Raw genomic sequence first — 23,889 nt, forward strand, 5'->3', positions numbered from 1 at the left:
TGGAGAGGCGGCGCCGACTTTATCATCGGGAGCCTGGGAGCTCCAAACCGGCGCGGCCTTGTCGGCTTCGGCAGCCGCGGGCTCCAACCAGGAAGCGGCCGTTCCAGGTGGCCCAGCCGCCGAAAGGACTCTCCCGACGCCGGGGCAAGACCACCCGGTGAGAACGGCCAGGGACATCGGGCCTCCGTAGAGGCAATTGCGGTGGCCTCAATAGGCCTGACTTTGGGGTGAACATGGGGTGGGGACTGGACATTGTGTCTTCCCCCACAGTGCTATCCACTGTGGGGGGATGATTTTTTTTGTCTAATTGTAGTCCTGTAGGTCTGTGTCCAAGATGGCTGCCGTGAAGGGAGAGTGGACGGTGGCGCGCTTTGGCTGCCGCTGCTCTCTCTTCACACTGTGTTTTTGATTTTCTGTTTTTGGATTGAATTCTGTTTTTAATTTGTGTCTCTGTGATGTCTTTTTTACTTGTTCTATTCCGATTATATGTTTTTATTCCGATTACTATGTAAGGTGTCCTTGAGATGTCTGAAAGGCGCCCATTAAATAAAATTTATTATTATTATTATTATCGAGTTGCTCCAGCACTGACACAATTTACAAGCACAGCAAGATCCCAGTTACATCAAATACCCATTATATTTCACACGTGTTCTCCCAACCTTGTTGCCCGATGCCTTACTCTTCACGTGTACATTTAAACGTTAGATATAAACAAACATTCAGTGGTGTCCAGATGGTTACAAATACCTGGAATATCCCAACCCTCCAGAGCTTCAGTCAAAAAAATTAATCTCTACTTTCCCTGTAACTGGAGCCAACTAGAAGTACTTTAACCAGGGAACATGGCTCTGTCCAAAGACAAAGTGCTGGAGGCATTCAGCAGTTCAGGCACAATCTGCTGACTGCAAGTGGAATGGACAGATGACATCTCTGGTCAGCAACCTTCCTCAGACTGATGAGAGTGAAAAGAGTCAGAGGCACGGATGACAAAGCCTTCAAGTAAATAGGTGGTACATGTGAGGCATGGTTAGCATATGGATGGAGTGAGTGCCAAAGGCTCAAGGTGAAAGGGATAAAATGCCAAATAAGGAGAGAACGGAAATATGAAACTTGGAGAGATGTGTGGAAGGGATAGAGGGAATATGGGACTGTTTGAGAGATGAGCGTACAAGAAAGGGCTGGTTAGTTAGTATTACTTAGTTATGACTATTTCGTTATTATTTCGTTGTTATTTAGTTATTACTTAGTTAATACTATTTATTTATTATTATTTAGTTATTCTTACTTAGTTATTCTTACTTAGTTATTATTACTTAGTTAATGAGGGGAAGTATGCTCATCTCTCAACTCCTTGTCCATATTTCCCTTTTACCTTCCAACCCCACCTCACCCTGGTTTTTCCTTTCCTCAGCTCTTGTCCTTATCCAACATGTTTTATCATTTTCACCTTCAGCACTTACTCCAGCCATTTGCCCATCACCCACTCACCTGTAATCCAACCCTCACCTGTCAGGCATGGCCCAACCCCCACCTCGTTTCCAGCTCTCCCCCGTATTTCAGACAGAGTTCCCGACTCGATTAGTCATCTGTCCATTTCTTCAGAGGTTGTCAAACCCACCAAGTTCCTCCAGCACTGTGTATTTACTCACGATTCAAGAATGGGGTGGCTCGTGTTGCAAAAAAAGTATGCTTTGCAACACGAGGAATTTCATTTACCATACACTCATACCAATAAAAAGCAACATAACACAAAGTTCAAACTCTTCCCTTCTTTGGCCTCCCGTGGTCTGGGGGCATCGAGCCTTCCGTTGACGGCGCAATCTTAACTCCCGTAGACGGCGGTCGGGCCGTCCGTGTCGGGGGTCCTGCATCCCAGCTCACTCGGGGTCTGGTCGAACTTTTCGCATTCTTTGGAGCTTTCCGACATCGGTCTCTACCATAGACTGCGAGCTCCTTGATCAGGGCCGGCCTTAGGAGGTGCGGGGCCAATTGGGAAACATTTTCGTAGACAAATAAATAATTATAAATGAGTCATGTGTCGTGAGTAACATGACAATTCGGGGGAGAATTCCTTTCACAGCTTGTGGGGAGTCTAGCCGGGGTAAAGTTGGGAGAAGGGAAGGAACGTTGAGAAGGAGAGGGTCGGGTCGCTCCGGGCGTCACCGCATTGTGGCCGGGGAGGGAAGCAGCTCGCGTCACTACGAGCGGCCTCCATCACCGGCCAGCGGAACCGACTGCCATCTCAGCGCCTTCAGCCGGCCCGCTCACCTCTGGCAGTGCTCTCCGTCTGAACAGAGGGGACCAGCTCAAGAGCAAAGATCATAGAGCGGAGTGGGTCAGCGGGCGATGGATAATATCACGGCGGGCGGTGGAGCTTACTCCTGTGTCAGCGCGAACAAGGGATCAATTGAGTTACTCTCACTAACATATGGAGTAAGCTCCACCGCCCGCTGTCCTGTTATCCATCGCCCGCTGACCCGCTCTTCAGCTGGATGATCCCCGGCCGACCCCCTCCTTCTCAACGTTTCTGCCCTCCCCGCAACTTCACCCCTGGACAGACTACCCACAGGTTCTGAAAGGAACCCCCCCCCCCCCCCACCTTTTTATCCAACTCTGAAATTGAAAATAGACAAAAGCAGGACAGGCAGCGCAGCGACTCTGGAGAAAAGACCCTTCTTCAGACTGAACTGAACTCTCATCGGTGAGAGTACTTGTAATTGTCTGAAGAAGGGTCTCGACCAGAACCGCAACCCTCTCCCCAGAGCCCTGCCCGTCCCGCTGAGCCACCACAGACAGGGAGTTGAAGGTAGACACAGGGGGGGGTCCACCTTCAACTTCAGAGCCAAACAAACAACACAGAGTGCTGGAGGAACTCAGCGGGCAAGGCAGCACCCGCGGAGGGAACATATCACTTATCAGGAGTATATCGTGTAAAATATACTCAGGATGTAAACATTTGATACTTTTTAACACGTAGTCATACCGTAGTAGGTCATGAGTTTACCGTAGTAGGACCTGGTGTTCTACATCACTATTGTATGTTCATGATGGAAATAACAATACTCTGTATATTCATTACCTTTATGTAATCCTCCCATAATTTCTGAGTTCCATTTCACAATATCTATTAGACATACAGAATGTTGCAAGGTAATATCTTGTATCTTTCTATATCAATAAATATCACAAAATATGCCATTGTTTCAGCCACATTATGACAAAATATAGAATGTAGGTTATTTGTTATCAGTCACGCCCATCCCAGAAACAACAGTACTTAAAGAAGAACATTTGTTTTACTAATTTACGAGCATGTACCATAGGTTGATCCATATCCAACAAAATGTTGTGATAATTGCATAAAATGTATTATTGTCTATGAAATTTGGTGTGGAATGATAATCCATCTCAGTACTCATTTAGGCAAGTCCCAAGCTATAGATACTTATCCCCCACCCCCAATCCCCCTCGCCCGGTCTTCATTGAACCTACCATTTAACTCATCTTTTACTCAGCTGCTGTAACATTTCCTTCGTAGCAAAATCTCTGTGTAGCATCTCTGTCCCTATCTTCCAATTCCCACTTTGAAATAAAATGCAACTTTCGACAGCAGGATCGCTATATAAATGCAAATATATGGCATTTTAATGCTAGACAGAGATTTTAAGCTCTTGGGTGAACTCGCACAGTGGGACAGGGCTTGAGGCAGCATCTATGGAGCGAAGGAAATTGCCGGGTCTGAAGAAGGGTTTCGACCCGAAACGTTGCATATTTCCTTCGCTCCATAGATGCTGCCTCACCCGCTAAGTTTCTCCAGCATTTTTGTATACCGCAAAACGTCAACGATTCCGGGAATGCCGAGAGAGTTAGAGAGAGAGGTGGGGAACGGGAGAGAGAGAGCGCGCACCGGAGAGAGCGAAAGACAGAGAGACACAACGTGGGTCGGCAGGTAAATTGAATGACTAACCTGCTGCAGACCAAGAAGTTCTCACTCATGATGGTGAATTTTAAGAAATGCTCAATGTGTCATTGATGCATCAATCTACATTCCTTAGTAAAATGTAATTATGTTTTGAAGAAGTGTTAATGACGCCGCGTGAATTGTATTCAAAGGAACGCAGCGTAATTAATACTTCTTCTAATACCCAATTACACATTTACTGAGGAATGTGGATTTTGAAGAATTTGCTGTCGTAACACTGAGCTCAGTATAAATGGATGGCATTACAGGTTAGTCTGAAGAAAACAGATTTTCTTGCATTTCAAACCAATATATACCTAATGGTAGATTATACAAATATAATATTGGGAGATAATATTTGTAACTTGCTGTGGTCACTCACGTGTATAAATCTTCCCGAAAGCATGGAGTTAAAATGATTCCGTAGGTGATGTACCAAGGGGATATGGTATTGCACAGAGCTTAGGTGTTTGAAAAGTGTTTTTTTTTAAAGGACAAAGATTGGAATACAATTATTACATTATTAGCTTCAGTGGTTTTAAATCACAAGCAAATCAACGGATTAGTTATTTAATTAGACACAGCACGATTACTGGACAACAATGAGTGAGTAGTTTAATTGGTTCCCAATTGTTATGCAGAAAAAGTACAATCATCCTCATCCTGTGGATAATTAAGAGTCACGTTGTTCCTTCCTGTGCATTTGCTGAAGTTTCCAGACTAGATGAATCTGCTGTGCAGTTTTTACCTAGACAGGTGTTGCTGTCTGTCTGCATAACTAACATTTTCCCTTCGGGATCTTTCAGATGAAAAACTTCGCTGTTATTTTCCTCAGAATTTACCTTAAACAGAAAGCAGGAAATTACCAGCTCGTTAGCTTAATGTTTGTGACAGAGAAAAGGTTAATGGCTACCATTAAAGATGTTGAAAGATTAAAGGGCACTTAAATAGAAAAAATAAGGCAATCGGGCAAAGCCATCGTGGGTTTATGAAAGAGAAATCATGTTTTACCAATTTTTGTTTGGAAGTAATGTGTGGTGTGTATTGTGGTGCGTAGGTCTCGAAAGGAAAGAGAGGAGTCGGGTATTTCGAGAGGCACCTTTATTTGTGTTCCTCCCGGTTGTAGGGAAGTCCACACGAGAGAAAGATGGCACCCAAATCCCTGCCTATAAACCCTCTGGTTAAGGGCCACCTCCGGAGTGAACCACTCCCGTGCCGAGGGATTCGACAGTTAGGATGGCCCGACCCTTGGGAGCCGCCACAGTATCTTTTTTTTCTGGCTGGGTGTAAGAGATGACGTGCCACAGTCAGTGGCGGACTGGGTCTAAAAATATAGGTTGCCAGGAGACAAAGGGGGCCCACTTCATCAGGGGCCCACTTGCCATCGGGCAAGCTGACACCCTGGCCAATCCGCCACTGGCCACAGTGATTAATCAGAGGGGTGTAAAATGAGGGTAGAAGCAATAGGTAGCAAGGTGAAAAGTAAAAGTGGCAGGCCGGAAAATCCAGGGCAAAAATCAAAAAGGGCCACTTTTCAACAAAATTGTATAAGGGGTAAGAGTGTTGTAAAAACAAGCCTGAAGGCTTTGTGTCTCAATGCAAGGAGCATTCGTAATAAGGTGGATGAGTTGAATGTGCAGATAGCTATTAATGACTATGATATAGTTGGGATCACGGAGACATGGCTCCAGGGTGACCAAGGCTGGGAGCTGAACATCCAGGAATATTCAATATTCAGGAGGGATAGAGAGAAAGGAAAAGGAGGTGGGGTAGCGTTGCTGATTAGAGAGGAGATTAACGCAATGGAAAGGAAGGACATTAGTTTGCAGGATGTGGAATCGGTATGGGTAGAGCTGCGAAACACTAAGGGGCAGAAAACGCTGGTGGGTGTTGTGTACAGGCCACCTAACAGTAGTAGTGAAGTTGGAGATGGTATCAAACAGGAAATTAGAAATGAGTGCGACAAAGGCAAAACCGTTATAATGGGTGACTTCAATCTACATATAGATTGGGTGAATCAAATTGGCAGGGGTGCTGAGGAAGAGGATTTTTTGGAATGTATGCGGGATAGTTATCTAAATCAACATGTAGAGGAACCAACGAGAGAGCAGGCTATTTTAGACTGAGTATTGAGTAATGAGGAAGGGTTAGTTAGCAGTCTTGTTGTACGTGCCCCCTTGGGCAAGAGTGACCATAATATGGTTGAGTTCTTCATTAGGATGGAGAGTGACATTGTTAATTCAGAAACAATGGTTCTGAACTTAAAGAAAGGTAACTTTGAGGGTATGAGACGTGAATTGGCCAAGATTGACTGGCAATTAATTCTAAAAGGGTTGACGGTGGATATGCAATGGAAGACATTTAAAGACTGCATGGATGAACTACAAAAATTGTTCATTCCAGTTTGGCAAAAGAATAAATCAGGGAAGGTAGTGCATCCGTGGATAACAAGGGAAATCAGGGATAGTATCAAAGCGAAGGATGATGCGTACAAATTAGCCAGAAAAAGCAGCATACCGGAGGACTGGGAGAAATTCAGAGACATAGCAGAGGAGGACAAAGGGCTTAATTAGGAAAGGAAAAATAGATTATGAAAGAAAACTGGCAGGGAACATAAAAACTGACTGCAAATGTTTTTATAGATATGTGAAAAGAAAGAGATTAGTTAAAACAAATGTAGGTCCCTTGCAGTCAGAAATGGGTGAGTTGATCATGGGGAACAAGGATATGGCGGACCAATTGAATAACTACTTTGGATCCGTCTTCACTAAGGAAGACATAAATAATCTGCCGGAAATAGCAGGGGACCGCGGGTCAAAGGAGTTGGAGGAATTGAGTGAAATCCAGGTTAGCCGGGAAGTGGTGTTGGGTAAATTAAATGGATTAAAGGCCGATAAATCCCCAGGGCCAGATAGGCTGCATCCCAGAGTACTTAAGGAAGTAGCTCCAGAAATAGTGGATGCATTAGTAATAATCTTTCAAAACTCTTTAGATTCTGGAGTAGTTCCTGAGGATTGGCGGGTAGCAAACGTAACCCCACTTTTTAAGAAGGGAGGGAGAGAGAAAACGGGGAATTACAGACCAGTTAGTCTAACATCGGTAGTGGGGAAACTGCTAGAGTCTGCTAGAGTCAGTTATTAAAGATGGCATAGCAGCACATTTGGAAAGTGGTGAAATCATTGGACAAAGTCAGCATGGATTTACAAAAGGTAAATCATGTCTGACGAATCTTATAGAATTCTTCGAGGATGTAACTAGTAGCGTGGATAGGGGAGAACCAGTGGATGTGGTGTATCTGGACTTCCAGAAGGCTTTCGACAAGGTCCCACATAAGAGATTAGTTTACAAACTTAAAGCACACAACATTGGGGGTTCAGTATTGATGTGGATAGAGAACTGGCTGGCAAACAGGAAGCAAAGAGTAGGAGTAAACGGGTCCTTTTCACAATGGCAGGCAGTGACTAGTGGGGTACCGCAAGGCTCAGTGCTGGGACCCCAGCTATTTACAATATATATTAATGATCTGGATGAGGGAATTGAAGGCAATATCTCCAAGTTTGCGGATGACACTAAGCTGGGGGGCAGTGTGAAGAGGATGCTAGGAGACTGCAAGGTGACTTGGATAGGCTGGGTGAGTGGGCAAATGTTTGGCAGATGCAGTATAATGTGGATAAATGTGAGGTTATCCATTTTGGTGGCAAAAACAGGAAAGCAGACTATTATCTAAATGGTGGCCGACTAGGAAAAGGGGAGATGCAGCGAGACCTGGGTGTCATGGTACACCAGTCATTGAAAGTGGGTATGCAGGTGCAGCAGGCAGTGAAGAAAGCGAATGGTATGTTAGCTTTCATAGCAAAAGGATTTGAGTATAGGAGCAGGGAGGTTCTACTGCAGTTGTACAGGGTCTTGGTGAGATCACACCTGGAGTATTGCGTACAGTTTTGGTCTCCAAATCTGAGGAAGGACATTATTGCCATAGAGGGAGTGCAGAGAAGGTTCACCAGACTGATTCCTGGGATGTCAGGACTGTCTTATGAAGAAAGACTGGATAGACTTGGTTTATACTCTCTAGAATTTAGGAGATTGAGAGGGGATCTTATAGAAACTTACAAAATTCTTAAGGGGTTGGACAGGCTAGATGCAGGAAGATTGCTCCCGATGTTGGGGAAGTCCAGGACAAGGGACTGAAGTTTAGGGGTAACATGAGGGGGAACTTCTTTACTCAGAGAGTGGTAGCTGTGTGGAATGAGTTTCCAGTGAAGGTGGTGGAGGCAGGTTCGTTTTTATCATTTAAAAATAAATTGGATAGTTATATGGATGGGAAAGGAATGGAGGGTTATGGTCTGAGCGCAGGTATATGGGACTAGGAGAGATTATGTGTTCGGCACGGACTAGAGGGGTCGAGATGGCCTGTTTCCGTGCTGTAATTGTTATATGGTTATATGGTTATAAGGGGTCACAGCTTAAGGATAAGGGGGAAATCCTTTAAAACCGAGATGAGAAGAACTTTTTTCACACAGAGAGTGGTGAATCTCTGGAACTCCCTGCCACAGAGGGTAGTCGAGGCCAGTACATTGGCTATATTTAAGAGGGAGTTAGATGTGGCCCTTGTGGCTAAGGGGATCAGAGGGTATGGAGAGAAGGCAGGTATGGGATACTGAGTTGGATGATCAGCCATGATCATATTGAATGGCGGTGCAGGCTCGAAGGGCCGAATGGCCTACTCCTGCACCTAATTTCTATGTTTCTATGTTAATACTGAAGCCCCAACCTCTTACAATTTAGAAAGAGGGGATTCGAGGTGTGGCTTCCGCAGTCTCGAGGTTGGCTGCAGAAGGCGCCCCCAACTGGCCTTCATGACCAGCTGCAGCTGGAACTATTAAATGGACTCTTGCATATGGAGTCAGTGGACTGTTCTGTGCGTACTTTACTGATCAGCAGGGCCAGCTTTCGGAGGTACGGGGCCCAATTGGGAACAATTTTGGTGAGCCCCAGGTTCCCAGCCAAGGTCTGTAGAATCATATAAATATAAATAAAGTATTATAGTTTTAACAATTGTAATTGTTATGTTATATATATCTTTTGAATGTTTTTTCCCCCACTCAAAGTAGAGAAAAAGGAAAACAACACTAACAGCAGCAAAATAAATGACAATAAATGGGATGGGCAGTAAGAAGCCATTGTTTCCTATTACTTACTGTTCTTTAACCAATTCACCTTCTCATATTATCTCAAACCCATATCCGCATTCTATGTTGTAACCTTCTGTATGTTAGCTTTTCAAATATCTTTGAATCTGTGGAATTCATTGCCACAGACTACTGTGGAGGCCTAGTCATTGGGTATTTTTAAAGTAGAGATTGATAGGTTCTTGATTAGTATGGGCATCAAAGGTTATGAGGAGAAGGCACGAGAATGGGGTTGAAAGGGGAAGATAGATCAGCCATGATTGAATGGCAGAGTAGACTTGATGGGGCCGAATGGCCTAATTCTGCTCCGATAACTTATGAACAAACATTTTTAACATTTGTTCAATTTCCTAAAGTGGTGGTCATTAAATTGTTGTGAATCAAGTGTATTGAAGTGCCAAACTGTTACAGATGGATGAAGGAGGTATAGTTGTTGATTTAGACATTATCCAATATGCTCAAGGTCTTTAGTCATAAATCGGAATTGTTTTGATTTATTCATGTCAAAATATTGAGTTAAAGCGAGCAGATTTAAAGAAGTCTGAAAAAGGGTCCCAACCTGAAACATCACCGAAGAGATGATGCCGGGCCCACTGAGTTACTCCATCCAGCACGCTGTCTTTTTTTTAAAGAGGCAACGTAGTTCATCTTTAATCTAAGAATAAAAGGACATACCTTTAGAAAGTAGATGAAAAGGAATTTTGTTCATCAGAGGGTGGTGAATCTGTGGATGCTAAGTCAATGGATAATTTTAAAGTGGAGATTGACAGATTCCTGATTAGTAATATTAAAGGTCCTGAGGGGAAGGTAGGAGAATGAGGTTGAGAGGGGAAGATAGATCATCCATGATTGAATGGCAGAGCAGACTCGATGGGCCGGATGGCTCCTGTTACTTATCTTTGGAAAACATTTTGAGGACTGACCAACTTTGAATTTTTGTACAATGGGGTTTACAGGTGGCTGTAAATCGGGTGGTTACACTCTCATGTTCTCCAAGGACTGGAATGTAATTAATGTCTGAAACGCCTACCTGTTATATTGTGTAGATGTGTACTGCTTCTTAATGGTAGCAATCTATAGGGTTGACCTGTTTTTGATAGAGAGGGGTTATCACTTCCATTGGTGCTGTTTGGAGCTAAACAAGTTCTGTTCTATAGTTACCATACCAAGTAGTGCTAAGGAATTAAAGTATTCCATTCCTGGAAATTAACAAAACAAATGGCTGTTTAGTTTATTGTCACGTGCACCGAGGTACAGTGAAAAGCTTATGTTGTGTGCCATCCAGTCAGCAGAAATACAATTCATGATTACAATTGAGCCAATTATAGTGCATAGATACATGATAAGGGAATAGCGTTGAGTGGAAGATAAAGTAAGAAAAATTGCTGCACAAACAGAGATATAATGGGCCTGTCCCACTTAGGCGACTGCAGACTATGCGGTCGCCACATGTTTGCGGGTGGTTGCCGGGGAGTCGCCTTCATGGTAGTGAGGAGTTCCCGCATTCTGGGAACTAGTCGCGGTCTCATTATGGTTGCCGTGGATTTTTCAACATGTTGAAAAATTAGCGGCGACTAGAATGAAGCCGCCATAGAGAGTAGCGAGAATTCTCGAGCCGTAGATGAATCGCCAGGAGGTCCTAATGGGTCGAAGGTTCTCGGAGGTTCTCGTAGGTTGTAGCTGATGCTGACCGGTGAATTTCATTGGCCCATTGGGGAAAAAAAAGGTAAGCAGTAGTTTTCAGAACCAAGGATAACCAATGTTAATGTCTGCCGAGCTTCACAGCCGTGTATCTCTGGCTTCTTAAAAGTTGTCTCCACTCCTTCTCCCTCCCTCTTCCCCCTCTTTTAAAGGACTTACCATACACTGTGCTTTAGCTGTCTTTTTACAGCGCCAACCTTCCTGTTCATCGCGGTGTGTGTCTGTTTCACCTTGGCTTTGCACCATGTGAATTTTTTAGGCAGCGCTCCCCCCGCTTGCCCTGTCCCCCGCCTGCATAACCGGCTAGTGAAGGAAGCGGTGTGTGTGTGTGTGTGGGTGTGTGTGTGTGGGTGTTCCACTCTGACAGTCGCCGGCTGTCTGCTGAAAAATCACCTAAGTGGGACAAGCCCATAAGAGTGTGGAGCGATTGTAATATGTTCGTAGATCTGCTTCTGTGGCCAGCTTGCAAATAGTCGCCTGGGTTGGGCGCCACTGAATAAGTATATAAATGTGACAAAGCAAATGGTGGTGCTCAATAGACTGCAAGCCACCTGATTTATAGCCACCTGTCCAAAAATCCAAAGTTACTCCAGTCACTGTGAACTCGATTTGGCTTTGAAAAGCAAATTATTGTGGGAGCTAAAGAAACAAAATAGAATTAAATTAGACAATTTCATAACCTGATCAGCATCTGAGAAGGCAGGAGTGAAATATTTCTCAACAAATGCTGTAGTTTATTCAGGCAATTGAGAAAACATGTTTAAAGGTGAAAAAATGAAAGCTAGACACAGCACACCCACAACAAACATCATTTATTTACCTAGATATTCTTATCAAATCTATTTGGGTACAATCATGGCCAGAGGTTGATAATGTCTTAAAGGCTCCTTAATCGAATGGTGCTGACCAGAAATCATTTTGAAACAAAGAAATGTGTGAAAAATGTTATATATTTCTTATTGTGTGAAAGCAAAAGGTTTCATATCTAATACATGTAAACTTCAATGAAAAGAGAAAAAACTAGTGATAAATTATGTCCAGAGATTCTAACAATCATCAGTATTCGATCCATGTCAAGATCCTCTGGATAATCATTTTTATTTCAGATTTACAGCATTTGCAGGTTTATTTTGCTTTTAGGCAGCTGTTTTGTTACTTGTGCCATCAATCCTCTCTTAGAATCTCCCTCAGTGCTAAAAAATGACAGTTAATAACTATATGGTCAATCAATTAATAACCTGAGTATTTCATCGGTCAGTGAACCATTCAATATTTGACCAGCCTTTTAATAATTTCAAATACCAAATCAAATAATTGTTCAATATTTTATCAACTAAACAAAAATATCTAATGTTCACCAATCGGTCCTTATGGTCATTAACTCTTAACTTTAACTATATTCAGTATTTTAGCAAAAACATACACCTTTAAAATTACTGTTCTTGAAATACTGATATGAGACGCAGAACCCAATTGATGATTAATACTGTATTACCCCCTCTTCTTTTATTTACGTACAATCATTGTATAATTAGTTTAGTAGAGAGACAGCATGGAATCAGGCCCTTTGGCCCACCGAGTCTACGCTGGCCATCGATCACCTATTCACACAAGTTCTAAGTTATCCCACTTTGGACATCTACTCCCTACACATTAGGGGCAATTTACAGAAGCCAATTGACCTACAAACACATAAATCTTGGGGATGATCTAACTTAGTTAAAATGTAATGACACAAAGGGTTGGAGTAACTTCGCGGGTCAGGCAGCATTTCTGGAGCAAATGGAATAGGTGACATTTTGGGTCAGGACCCATATTCAGCTCAGCGGGTCAGGCTGCATCTCTGGATAAAAAGGATGTGGTGTTTTGGGTCAGTCCAAAGAAAGGTTCTGTCCCAAAACGTGACGTAATCCTTTTTTTCCCCAGAGATGCTGCCTGACCCGCTGAGTTACTCCAGCGATGTATCGATCTTTGGTATAAAACCTCATCTGCAGTTCTTTGTTTCTACTAGTTAAAATGTGTAAGTGATTAATGGCTGTGTTTTCATGAAATACTTTCCAGGAATAAGATGCTCTTCAACCCTTAACTCTTCAGGCTGTCAACCAGTTCATGGTAACGAAGGGTCTTGAATGGCATGGACAGGATCACATGTGAAGGACACTGTGATGGCATACCGGGTGCCCCATGATACCTTTTCCACATAGTGAAGATTTTCGGAGCCAGATGTGAAGAACGAAACTCGACCTGGGATATGAAAGATGAGCAACATTAAACTTTGTCATATTTACTTTAGTTTAGAGATACAGCATGGAAACAGACCCATCCGCCCTATCAGCCCAGCGATCCACGCCCACAAACACTATCCTACACACACTAGGGACAATTTACAATTTTTCCAATGCCAATTAACCTACAAACCTGTACGTCTTTGGAATGTGGGAGGAAACCGGAGCACCCGGAGAAACCCCACGTGGTCACAGGGAGAATGTACAAACTCCGTACAGACAGCACCCATGATCTGGATCGAGCCTGAGTCTCTGGAGTTGTAAGGCAACAACTCTACCGCTGTGTCACTGTGCCGCCCCCATATAATAATGTTCTGTAAGACTCGTGTTTACAATTACAACCATTCTGGATGGTTTTATTACTGCTAAATATAGCTGTATTCTTGAGAAAATACTTAACAATTTTTTTTTTTGCAGAGCACAATTATGGAAACCATGGATAATGACAGCCATTGCTTTTTTTGTGTACAAAATGGTGGCTGAACGCATGATTAATAAATTAATACGCGAGATGTAGCCGGAAAACAATGTGTTGCAACTGGTGGAGCTGCTGCCTCACAGCTCCAGAGGCCCGGGTTCGATCCTGATCTCGGGCACTGCCTGTGTGAAGTTTGCTCATTCTCCCTGTGACCATGTGGGTTTCCTCCAGGTGTTCCGGCTTTGTTCCACATCCCAAAGACGTACAGGTTTGTAGGTTAATTGGCCCTCTCTGTAAATTGGCTGTGCAGTTGATGCCAAAGTGGGATAACATAGCACTGGTGTGAATGAGTGATCAATGATCGGCATGGACTCGATGGGCTGAAGGGCCTGTTTCTATGTGTCTTTCAATCAAACAAAGCTTTTAAGAAACAATGCTGGTACATTGCACCGGCGCATAGCATCACAAAAAATCACTGATGTCAGGAAAAATCATTAAATGCATACAAAGGTCAGTGGTCGCTTTTGGAATATGCTTAAATTCCCGTTAACTAGACTTTGATCATCCTCATCACTATAAAACTACTGATGCACAACATTTAAGACATGCAAAACATTTCTCATTAATGTAACTGGACACAACACAATAGCTGCTTTTGCAGGGATATTAAAATATTATACAGCAAGAAGCAAATGCACGATACATTTATCTCGGTCTAATTGTCAAGCACAAGGTTATCTCCTGCACATGCGGGAAATCATTATAGTTTCCATCAGTAGTTTGGTTTGATTTGGTCATGGCAAATTTGACTACAGGGAGATAGTACTTATATGTGAAAACGCACAAAAATATAGCAACAGATTAATCTTCTACTGAGAGAGATCTTTTTGCAGATGCTCAGCCCAGACACAGATTGAGGGGAAACCTGGTAGGTATATAAAACTATGAGGGGCATGGATAGAATAGACATGGAAATGTCAAAGGCCATAAGTTTGAAGTGAGAGTTAAGGTATTTCAGAGACTTTTGTATAGACATTTGGATATGCAAAATATGGAGTATGTGCAGATTGATAAAAGTTGATTTTGGCATCATGTTCAACACAGACATTGTGGGCCAAAGGGCCTCTTCTTGTGCTGTATTGTTCTACAACACATTCATGTTAATAAGTTTAGTTCCTAGTCGATTTTGGTTTGGTGTGGCACCCACATCTCAACAAGAAATTATAAGGTTTAAGTTGATAATGCAGACATCTAATGTAGGTAGGTACCACTTTCACACTGTCATTTCATTGGAGCTGCAACAGCTTAGTAATAAAGCATGCATATTTCCATGATACACAATTCCACAATAGAAGTGATTATCTGAAGTAAAAGTTTATGGATGCTGTTTATCCTAAAGCATCTGAGCAATTACATTGTAGATGACAGAAGATTACACTAACAAAGAAGATGCAGACACTGCGGAAACCAATTCTTATTTCACTACCTAGACAAAACTGGCAACAAAACTGCAATTTAATTCCAATAAATCTCGAAAAGAACTGTTATTCTGGATTCACCATGTGCTCACCATATACACCATAAGGTTGCTTTCCTTGGAGCAGTAATGCCTGAAGGGAAGCTGAATGGAGGTGTACAAAATTAGGAAGAGCAAAGAGAGGATAGATTGTAGGAAACCTTTCCCCTTAACACCAGTGCATAAAACCAAAGGGTGTTGGTTTAAGATAAGGAGAATTAGTTTATAAGGGGCCCGAGGAAGTATATTTTTCACTCAAAAGAGTATGGTTGGAATATAGAACGCACTGCCTGAGGGTGTGCTGGAAAGCTTGTTCTAACTTAACTAGTGCCAACTTAATGTCTGAGGTACTGAGATGATTTAGATTGATCAGCATTTCAGATTTCAAACACAATTAAGTTGTAAAAGTGTGTTAAAACATTTAAGCAGAACATAAACACACTTAAACCACCAAGGCATAGAAGGTGTGTAGTAAGTGCTGGAATGTGGGATTAGTGTAGGTGGGACCTTGACGAACAGCATGGATATGGTGGGCTGAAGGGCCCGTTTCTGCCAAGGGCACCAGTTCTCAAGAGAATGATTACTGGTTCTATGCCTATATTCTGAAGTCAACATGAACAGCAGTCCTAAGAGCCACCGTGTCACTGCCTAGTATCGGCCTCTTTGTTGCTGATCTCCCTGGAGCACCTGACAGCATTTTGGAACGGAATTAGAGTAACTAATTACAACTCGGGTCAGGTCATCTTCATTTGACGCACGTTTTCCACTTGCCTCGCATCTCACCAGAACTCAAACGATGAAAGATTCCCAAGTATTTACTGCGATCCCAAAATAAATGCTTAATTCAGTCGTGAGAGAAATTGAAATACAATTCTTGCCAATAACAAAAGGGGGAGAAGGTAAAGGAATAGGGCTAGGTACACAAATATCTCTCTAAAGTACACAAATCACATGTAATTATTTTACAGGTTACGTGCATTTTATGAAGAATTACACAACCGTAGCAAATGATAATTACACCCCAAAGACTTACACAAAAATAAGGTCACCATTATAAGGCATTTTTTAAACACAGTTTCAACAAGGCGGCAGAGTAGCGCAGTGGACAGAGCTGCTGCTTCACAACGCCAGAGACACGGGTTCAAACCTAACCTTGGGTGCTGCCTGCATGGAGTTTGCACGTTCTTCCTGTGGCCGCGTGGGTTTCTTCCAGCTGCTCTCTATTTCCTCCCACATTCCAAAGACGTGCAGGTTTGTAGGTTAATCGGTCTGTGTAAATTTCCCTAAGTGTGTAGTAATGGTGTGTAGACAAAGTGTGATGATCTAGAACTAGTGTGAACAGATGATTGCTGGGCGGCATGGACTCGGTGGGTCAAAGGGCCCATGCAGTGTCTCTAAACTGAACTGAAAATCTTTCTTTTGAATCAATCATTTTGTAGTTTCTTTAATTATTTCAGTAATTCAAGTATAACACCCATCAACAGTATTGATCGTACTACATAAGGTTTAAATATTGTGTTACTTATCAGTTTCCATCTGTTGCAGCTTTAGTTTAATTTAGTTTAGTTTAAAGATAGAGTGTGGAAATAGGTCCCCGCTGACCAGCGATCCCCCGCACACTAAAACTATCCTACACACGCTAGGGACAATTTACAATTTTACCAAGCCAATTAGCCTCCAAACATGTATGTCTTTGGAGTGTGGGAGGAAACCGGAGCACCCAGAGAAAACCCACGCCGGTCATGGGGAGAACGTACAAACCCCATACAGACAGCACACTTGGTCAGGATCGAACCCGGGTCTCTGGCTCTGTAAAGCAGCAACTCCACCGCTGCGCCACCATGTCGCCGTTAACTTGTTCTTGGAAAACCTGCATGTTCTTGGAAAACCTGTGTGAGGGATAAGATGATTAAACCACCACCATTGTGAGGGGCCGAGTGATTGTAGTCACCGACCTTGTCATGGGCCGAGTAGCTGGAATCACCAACCTTGTGATTCGAACAAACAGTCAGACCTTCAGAGCTGTTGATAACATTGTAGAATAACAAGATGAGGTAAGGAATGTAGCTGACAACACAGAAGCTATTCTTTAGGTCAAAGGCAATTAAATAGGTTAGGCCAACAGATACTGCGCATGCTTAATAAGTTAAATGAATATTAACTTTACGCCCCTCATGACAAAGAACCTAATTTAAATGTACATACGATGTATGATGTGGGAGGAGAGGGAATGATTGATGACGCACGGAGGAGAGGGTTGGAAGATTGTGAACCTCGGTACCCTGATTGGAAGGGGTCAGAAGGGGAGTAGTCCGATCAATAAAGACTGTATACTGAATTGTATAAAAATAGACGTTTTTCCTTAGCTCGGTGTGTCTCAACTTGGAGAGGCACCCGATTCTGCAGACTCGCAAATAAAGCATTTCCACGATTTAGTCTCTGAGTAGTGATTGTGAGCACAAACAATATATCTCACAAGTTGGGGGCTCGTCCGCGATCGCCACTCCGGCCGCTTGACGGAGGCATGAAAGGAAGGGAAGGTGCACCCTGCTGATTTCAGCAGTCTCTGATCTCCTTGCTTGCCGTCAGCGGTTTGAGCGAGTGATATTCGGACAAGAGACTCTGGAAACAAGAGGGAATCCGGTGAAAGGGATCAATCAATCGAGCAATTCCTGTGCACAGGACTCGGGTAAGAATATTGACTATTAAGTATTACTCGGGCGATTGGGTTCTGTTGGACGGGAAAAGGTCTGACAGGGATGGGTAACCGGAACGGGCAAAGTAAGGGCCCGGGGAAAAAGGCTCAAACTGGTGAAGAGCCACACATTCCGCCTGATAGTCCATTGGGGCGGATGTTGCACGGATGGGGTGAGGGGGGGGGGGGGGGGGGGGGGGGGGTGAGGTGTGCGTCTGGCTTATTGAGACATCCGAAGAGTTGTCGGATTGAGAAATAAGTGGCGTTGGAACCCAACCCAAAGAACCCCCGTGGTCAGGGCATCTGCTCCTCCCGTGAGGGGGAGCGAGAACCAGGGACCCCAAACTTTCAAAGAAGAGAAAGAGGAAGGGGTGAATGGAGGGACCAAGGTTGGGGTCCCCCGGGAAATAAAGAACAAGGATCAGGGGGATGGCGCACCGGGCCATCCCGGTGTTATCATTGTCACAAAGAAGGACACTTTAAAAGAGAATGTCCAAAGATAAGGCATGAAGTACAATCGTACACACTGATGGAGGAATAGGGGGGTCAGGGGTTCCCCTCCTTGGGGTGTGTAGGACGTACACGGGAACCCTTGGTAAACTTAAAATTAGGTCCCCAAGGAGAAGACACGGTATTTATGGTGGACTCAGGGGCGGAAAGATCAAGTGTAACCAGGATACCAGAGGGAATGGAATTAGGGGAAAAGCAAGTCAAAATCTCTGGAGTAGGGGGAAAGGTAATGACAGCTCCCGAGATAGAAGGAGTAATGGTAAGATATGAAAATCGAGAGGCCATGGAAGACTTAATCCTGGTGCCCCAGGCAGGAATAAATCTGATGGGAAGGGACTTACAAGTTCAATTAAGAATGGGCACAGCTCCCGTAGGTGCAGATTATAGTACAACTATATAAATTGACGACCGAAGATGAAGAAAGAATAGTCTCACAGGTGTGGGCAAGAGAGGGAAATAGGGGAGGGCTAAGAATACCACCTCTGAGGATAGCCTTGCGAGAAGGAAGTGAAGTAGTACAAGTAAGACAGTATCCGATTTCAATGGAAGGAAGGAAAGGGCTGCAGCCAATTATAGAAAACTTACTGAAGGATGGAGTATTGGAGAGTTGTATGTCCCCCTACAACACGCCAATACTCCCTGTAAGAAAGACTGACGGAACGTTCCGACTGGTCCAGGACCTAAGAGAATTGAATAGGGTAGTTAGGGCTCGACACCCGGTAGTCCCAAATCCTTATACCATAATGGGACGTATACCCCCTAACCATAGGTGGTTCAGTGTGGTAGATCTGAAAGACGCCTTTTGGAGCTGCCCCCTGGCTGAGGAAAGTAGAGACCTCTTTGCATTCGAGTGGGAAAACCCAGACACACTGAGGAAGCAACAGTATCGATGGACTGTGCTCCCTCAGGGATTTACTGAATCCCCGAACCTGTTCGGGCAAATATTAGAACAAGTATTAGAGGATGTTCCCAGGACCAATGGGACACAATTATTGCAGTACGTAGATGATTTGTTACTCTCAGGCGGAGAAGAAGAGCCAGTAAGGGATGCAACCATAACCCTCTTAAACTTTTTAGGGGAAAAGGGATTGAGAGTGTCCAAAAATAAACTACAATTTGTAGAACAGGAGGTTAAATATCTAGGACACCTGATTAGTGACGGGAAAAGGAGAATAAATCCCAAAAGAATAGCTGGGATCACCGGGGTGCCGATGCCAAGGAACAAAAAAGAAATCAGGAAGTTTCTCGGGTTAATTGGATACTGTAGATTATGGATAGACAATTACACCCGACAAGTCAAGTTCTTGTATGATAAATTGTGTGAGGAGACTGATAAAGTACAATGGGATTCTGAGGACGAACAGAGATTTGGAGAAATAAAGAATAGCCTGATCACCGCACCGGTACTGACCCTCCCGTCCATCGATCAACCATTCCATCTCTTTGTTAACGCGGAGAATGGAATTGCGTTGGGGGTACTGACACAAAAGAGAGGAGGGAAGCGACAGCCAGTCGCATTCCTTTCTAAACTCTTGGATCCGGTATCACGAGGGTGGCCTGTATGTATTCAAGCGGTAGCAGCAACAGCAATATTAGAGGAAGAAAGTAGAAAATTGACATTTGGAGGAGCAGCCTCTGGTAGAGGGAGAAAGGTGGTTTATAGACGGTTCTTCCCGCTGTATAAATGGAAAAAGATATAGTGGGTATGCCATAATAGAAGGAGAAGGATTTGAAGGAGTGGAGGCGGGCAGGTTGCCAGGTAGTTGGTCGGCTCAGTCATGTGAATTGTATGCCTTAATACGGGCGTTAGAATTGTTGGAGGGGAAGGAAGGAACGGTGTACACCGACTCCAAATTTGCATTTGGAGTAGTGCACACGTTTGGGAGAATATGGAAAGAAAGGGGGATGATTATAGCAAGAGGAAAGGAGTTGGCACATGAGCAATTAATTGAGAAGGTGCTGGAAGCATTACATTTGCCAGAAAGGATAGGTCCATGTGGCGGGACACCAAAAGGGGAACTCATTAGAAGCAAGGGGAAATGCAATGGAAGACATTTAAAGACTGCATGGATGAACTACAAAAATTGTTCATCCCAGTTTGGCAAAAGAATAAATCAGGGAAGGTAGTGCATCCGTGGATAACAAGGGAAATCAGGGATAGTATCAAAGCGAAGGATGATGCGTACAAATTAGCCAGAAAAAGCAGCATACCGGAGGACTGGGAGAAATTCAGAGACATAGCAGAGGAGGACAAAGGGCTTAATTAGGAAAGGAAAAATAGATTATGAAAGAAAACTGGCAGGGAACATAAAAACTGACTGCAAAAGTTTTTATAGATTTGTGAAAAGAAAGAGATTAGTTAAAACAAATGTAGGTCCCTTGCAGTCAGAAACGGGTGAGTTGATCATGGGGAACAAGGATATGGCTGACCAATTGAATAACTACTTTGGTTCCGTCTTCACTAAGGAAGACATAAATAATCTGCCGGAAATAGCAGGGGACCGCGGGTCAAAGGAGTTGGAGGAATTGAGTGAAATCCAGGTTAGCCGGGAAGTGGTGTTGGGTAAATTAAATGGATTAAAGGCCGATAAATCCCCAGGGCCAGATAGGCTGCATCCCAGAGTACTTAAGGAAGTAGCTCCAGAAATAGTGGATGCATTAGTAATAATCTTTCAAAACTCTTTAGATTCTGGAGTAGTTCCTGAGGATTGGCGGGTAGCAAACGTAACCCCACTTTTTAAGAAGGGAAGGAGAGAGAAAACGGGAATTACAGACCAGTTAGTCTAACATCGGTAGTGGGGAAACTGCTAGAGTCAGTTATTAAAGATGGGATAGCAGCACATTTGGAAAGTGGTGAAATCATTGGACAAAGTCAGCATGGATTTACAAAAGGTTAATCATGTCTGACGAATCTTATAGAATTTTTCGAGGATGTAACTAGTAGCGTGGATAGGGGAGAACCAGTGGATGTGGTGTATCTGGACTTCCAGAAGGCTTTCGACAAGGTCCCACATAAGAGATTAGTTTACAAACTTAAAGCACACGGCATTGGGGGTTCAGTATTGATGTGGATAGAGAACTGGCTGGCAAAAAGGAAGCAAAGAGTAGGAGTAAACGGGTCCTTTTCACAATGGCAGGCAGTGACTAGTGGGGTACCGCAAGGCTCAGTGCTGGGACCCCAGCTATTTACAATATATATTAATGATCTGGATGAGGGAATTGAAGGCAATATCTCCAAGTTTGCGGATGACACTAAGCTGGGGGGCAGTGTTAGCTGTGAGGAGGATGCTAGGAGACTGCAAGGTGACTTGGATAAGCTGGGTGAGTGGGCAAATGTTTGGCAGATGCAGTATAATGTGGATAAATGTGAGGTTATCCATTTTGGTGGCAAAAACAGGAAAGCAGACTATTATCTAAATGGTGGCCGACTAGGAAAAGGGGAGATGCAGCGAGACCTGGGTGTCATGGTACACCAGTCATTGAAAGTGGGCATGCAGGTGCAGCAGGCAGTGAAGAAAGCGAATGGTATGTTAGCTTTCATAGCAAAAGGATTTGAGTATAGGAGCAGGGAGGTTCTACTGCAGTTGTACAGGGTCTTGGTGAGACCACACCTGGAGTATTGCGTACAGTTTTGGTCTCCAAATCTGAGGAAGGACATTATTGCCATAGAGGGAGTGCAGAGAAGGTTCACCAGACTGATTCCTGGGATGTCAGGACTGTCTTATGAAGAAAGACTGGATAGACTTGGTTTATACTCTCTAGAATTTAGGAGATTGAGAGGGGATTTATAGAAACTTACAAAATTCTTAAGGGGTTGGACAGGCTAGATGCAGGAAGATTGCTCCCGATGTTGGGGAAGTCCAGGACAAGGGGTCACAGCTTAAGGATAAGGGGGAAATCCTTTAAAACCGAGATGAGAAGAACTTTTTTCACACAGAGAGTGGTGAATCTCTGGAACTCCCTGCCACAGAGGGTAGTCGAGGCCAGTTCATTGGCTATATTTAAGAGGGAGTTAGATGTGGCCCTTGTGGCTAAGGGGATCAGAGGGTATGGAGAGAAGGCAGGTACGGGATACTGAGTTGGATGATCAGCCATGATCATATTGAATTGCGGTGCAGGCTCGAAGGACCAAATTCATTTTATTCTCAAACATTAGACCTAATTAAATAAAAGGACTGTTGGCACAAAGTCCACCACTCGACTTTCCAATACACGCTATAAAGGCCGGTGACTGGGTACTGATTAAAAGTTGGAAGGAGGAGAAACTGCAGCCCCGGTGGACTGGCCCATACCTGGCATTGCAGACAACGGAGACAGCAGTACGAACAAAAGAAAAAGGGTGGACACAAGCGACCCGGGTTAAAGGACCCGTTGACCCGCCGTCAGTTCCTGAGAAAGACGATCAGTGGACGGTAAAACCAGGGAATAAGCCCCTGGCATTAACTTTCAGTAAGAAATAAGTGTATGAAACTAACAGCATGAAAGGAGCAGTTGTACTATTACTAACTATGTATGTAACCATTATAAGAAGTGTTAATAACTGTGATAAGTGCTACCATCCTATCAGATATGGAGGGCGAACAACCAGATCATTTACCTATCATTCCCATGTAAGTGATGATTGCTACGACCTAAGGACTAGAGCTGTTTGTCAGGACGGAGGGAGGGGGTATTATGTAGTAGAAAATAAGGGACATGTAGGAAGTGTTGGGCACATTACCTGCCCAAAAGGGGAGAAATGGGTCTGCATGACCAAGAGAGGATAGTTAGGCATCCCTTCCCGAGCCAGGGAGGAAACATTAGACAAAATTAAGGAGGTAGTGATAGGGAAGTTAGCAGAAGCAGTAGTCAACAAACCTCCCCCACCTTCCCAGCCTCAACTGCACCAGACTATGTATGATGAAATAAAGCAGCAGGTTGAGATCCCGGAAGTGGGGAGAAACCTGTTTGTGGACTTGGCCCTACGGATAGCCAGAACCCTGAATGTGACTAATTGTTGGGTTTGTGGAGGACCGCTGATGAGCTCACGCTGGCCATGGAGAGGATCTATCATTGAGGTATGGGACCTGATAAAGTGGAATTTGACGGTGGGAAGAGATCGAAGTCCCCAGGAATGGGTCCTGACACACACCCCGGTTGGAACTGAGTGTATCGCCAGGCCCTGGTCAAAGGATGCCATCCTAGTAGGCAGCAGCCCCTGCCAGCGCATCATCACCCAGTGGCCAAATCAATCCCGAGTGTGGTGGCCAGAGGAACCTCAATGGTATCCCACTGTAAAGGATGAAGGAAACTATACTATCTGGATGAAGACTGATGGAAGCGAATCGACTGGATTATGGAATTGCACCGGGAACAACCCTTACCAGGGAATCCCAGTGTTGCAGGACATATGGGACAATGTTACCTCTAGTGGACCTGCCCCTGAAGGACTGCTATGGATATGCGGACACAAGGCATACTCGGTATTGCCAGAAAAATGGAGTGGGACTTGTTTAATTGGACTGGTACAACCACGGTTTTTTTCTGTTGACCACTGAGGAGGGGCGGTCGCTAGGAACACCCATCTTTGACGATCTACACCGAACGAAGAGAGGAATGGACATCGGAAAAT

The 23,889-nt window shown here is 44.0% G+C and overlaps 1 protein-coding gene across 2 annotated transcripts in view; it reads right to left on the bottom strand.

Moving 5' to 3' along the window:
* Positions 1-12,691: 12,691 nt before the first annotated feature.
* Positions 12,692-23,889, bottom strand: part of ogfod3 (2-oxoglutarate and iron dependent oxygenase domain containing 3) — a 72,923-nt gene continuing 61,725 nt past the window's right edge. For both annotated transcript variants that reach the window (XM_033044003.1, XM_033044002.1), the window contains one exon: positions 12,692-13,098. In XM_033044003.1, the coding sequence (XP_032899894.1) occupies positions 12,937-13,098 (162 nt within the window). In that variant the 3' untranslated portion in view covers positions 12,692-12,936. The remainder of the gene's footprint in view (positions 13,099-23,889) is intronic.

Source organism: Amblyraja radiata, chromosome 26, assembly GCF_010909765.2.
Source record: "Amblyraja radiata isolate CabotCenter1 chromosome 26, sAmbRad1.1.pri, whole genome shotgun sequence".
NCBI classification, from domain to species: Eukaryota; Metazoa; Chordata; class Chondrichthyes; order Rajiformes; family Rajidae; genus Amblyraja; species Amblyraja radiata.